General features: G+C 56.5%; 1 protein-coding gene across 1 annotated transcript in view; it reads right to left on the reverse strand.

The window, feature by feature from the left end:
• The window catches only part of ZDHHC18 (zinc finger, DHHC-type containing 18), a 68,363-nt gene that overhangs the window by 29,653 nt on the left and 35,837 nt on the right, over positions 1 to 2,873 (reverse strand). The window contains exon 2 of the mRNA XM_012645906.1: positions 2,690 to 2,866. Within this exon, the coding sequence (XP_012501360.1) occupies positions 2,690 to 2,866 (177 nt within the window). The remainder of the gene's footprint in view (positions 1 to 2,689; positions 2,867 to 2,873) is intronic.

Below are 2,873 nucleotides of genomic sequence, written 5' to 3' on the forward strand. Positions count from 1 at the left end.
TTAATTATCAGGCCATGGTGGTGCACACCTGTAGTCCCAGCTACTCAGGAGGCTGAGGCAGGAGGATTGCTTGAGCCCAGGAGTTCAAGGCTGTAGTGAGTTATGACTGTACCACTGCACTCCAGCCTGGGCAACAGAGCAAGACCCTATCCCTAAATAAATAAATAATTTAAAAATAAGATGTCAGGTGGTAGCAAGTGCTTCAGAGAACAATAAATGAGAGTAGAGAGGACAGGCTGGAGGGAAGTGGTTTGCTATGCTGTACAGATGGACAGAAAAGGGCGAAAGTGAAAGAGTGAGCTATGAGGCTCCCTAAAGGCAGGGTATTCCAGACAGTGCAAAGGCCCTGAGGTATGAGTGTGCAAGGAGGACAGTGTGCCTGAAAGGCATGCACAGCCAGTGGGTGGGGGAAGATGAAGACAGAAAGGGAGCAGGGCCCAGAGGCCAGGGAGGATTTGGATGTAACTTAGAATTAAAGGGGTACTCTGGCTCCTGTGTGGGGGTGGGAAGTAGGGCAGAAGCTGGGAGGCCTGTGCAACAATCCACCAAACCAAACAATGAAGCAAAACCACTCATAGCAGGAAAGGCCCCAGAGAGCACCTTTACCTTTTCCCAGAGCAATGGGGGAGTACAAGAGTGTCTCCCACTGTTCCTGTCCTCACTAAGGGCATTTCTACCACGCCAGGCCCCTGCTGGGGTTTCACACCAGTTCAGACCCAGGTGAGCTCTTGGCCCAAATCCAAATCCTCCTGCCAAATCCACCACCCCAAGTGAGGATGAGCAGAGACAAAAGGCAAGCTGATTCACAAGCTCTCCCCGAACCCAGAAGTCCTTGCTTCCTTCCTCCCTCGCTGGAGACAAATCACTCACCAGTGGAAGGTACACACAACAGCCCAGAGAATGTCCTGCTTTCGAACAGACCAAATCTCACACTGCAGGGTCACATGGGCCAACCACAATAAGCACCGCTTCCTCCTGCCTCAGCTGAAGCCCTGGGCATGGGGACCAAGAGGGCAACCCAGGAGAGAGTGGAAAAGACACTTCCAAAACACTCATGTGGACCGCCCAGTGAAGTGGATCTGAAACTCAGCACAGGGGCCATGCTGGGGGCTCCCAGAGCCTCTGCTTGTAAATCATCCCTGAACTTTTCATCCACCCTCAGAAAGGAAGGGCAGAGTGTTTCCTGGAAGGGTGAAGGGAGAAGCTAATTTATAGGAAGTTTTCACCTTGCTTTAAGGGGAAACCCAAGGTTGCAGATACATGATCTGGCAGCTGGAAAGGGTACCTGGGGGCTGTTGTCTTTATGACAGCCTGGTCACATGCCCTTGGGAAGTGTCTTTTAGTAAAGACGACAAGTACTAACAGCTGCCAATATTAAGTGCTTGTTACTGGACTAAAAGCTTGCATGTGTGACCTCATGCCACCCTCAGGGCAACCTTCGGGGTGGATACTATTATAAACCCCATTTTACAGATGAGAAACTGGGGCTCTGAGGGTGAAGTGACTGCCCCGAGGTTACACAATTAGTGCACAGTGGAGCTGGGATGTGAACCAGGTCTGGTGGCTCCAGAGACAGAGTTTTCAACCGCACCACAGGATGAAGGAAGATGACCACAGAGGACGGGGAGAACAAGGAGGGAATGTGGGGCTTGTGCAGCACAGGGTGGGTGTGCACGCAGCGAATCACAGGGCAGGTGGCTCAAGCTGCAGACCAAGGGGTGGAAAACTTCCAAAACAAAGATGTGACCCTGGGAGAGGATAAGCATCCACTGCTGCATCCACAAAACAGAGATACCACGTGGGCCAGTCCTGGGTCACTGAGGATGTGAAGAGGTCAGAAACCCATGGGGGCAAATATGACCGGTCACACAAAAGCACTCTGGACTCTTCCTTGAAAAACAAGGCGCTGCAGGTGTTCCTGATGTGGAACAGGCCAGAGGGATGTTCTGGAATGCTGAGGAGGGACAGCAAGCCAGGTGGTCAGGAGAGGGCAAGGGGCCTGGGAGACGCCCAGGGGGCGAGGGAAGGACAGGACGCTCTGGAGAAACTAAGGAAGGTGCTGAAGAAGGAAAAGAGGCCTGACAGGCCCAAAGACGTTTCAGGGAAGATGCCTGGGGGCCCAGGCAGGGTCTGAGAGTAGAGACAGGAGGGGACCCTGGAGGGACCTGGCGGGAGCAGAGAGGATGACTGGGAAATTTGTGGTGGGTGTACATAGCCAAAGGACACGAGAAATGTAGAAGTTGTTTGGAAGGGATAGGGAGGGCCAGAGAGAACTGGGGGGGTGGCAGGGTGGGCAAGAGATGGTCGGTCAGGGACAGGTGACCCGGAGACATCTGCCCAAGGAGCCGGGGGCAGGTTCTGAGAGGGCAGAGAGGATGGGGCCGTGGAGGGCGGTGTTCCCAGCAGAGGCAGGCAGACAGGTGCCAGGGCGGGGCCGGGGAGGACCCGGCGGCTGGGAGAGCGGAGGAGACCAGCGCAGACGGGGTACCCCAATGCACAGGGGAGGATGAGGGGTTCTGGGAGGGGTGGGGGCGACCAGGGAGGACAGACAAGAGATGTGCGAGAAGACCGGAGAGGCCTGCGGGTCGACCTGAGAGAGGCGGGGAGGAGGCAGGCGCAGGGAAGGGACGGGGTCCCCAGCAAGGGGCGGGGAGGATGAGGGTGCCCGGCCAGGGACCAGAAGACTCACTCGAAGACGAAGAAGAGTCCGGTGGTGGTGAGGATGAGCAGCAGCGTGAGCGCGAAGACGCCGCCGTGGCCGGCCAGCATGAGGCGGCCGCCGCAGTAGAAGCGGTTGCGGCCCGGGAACACCTCCCACTTGCGCCGCGGGCGGCGGCCGAGGCTGCCGCTGCCGCTGCCGCTGCCACTACCGC

Source organism: Propithecus coquereli, unplaced genomic scaffold (assembly GCF_000956105.1).
Source record: "Propithecus coquereli isolate 6110/MARCELLA unplaced genomic scaffold, Pcoq_1.0 Scaffold239, whole genome shotgun sequence".
NCBI lineage: Eukaryota > Metazoa > Chordata > Mammalia > Primates > Indriidae > Propithecus > Propithecus coquereli.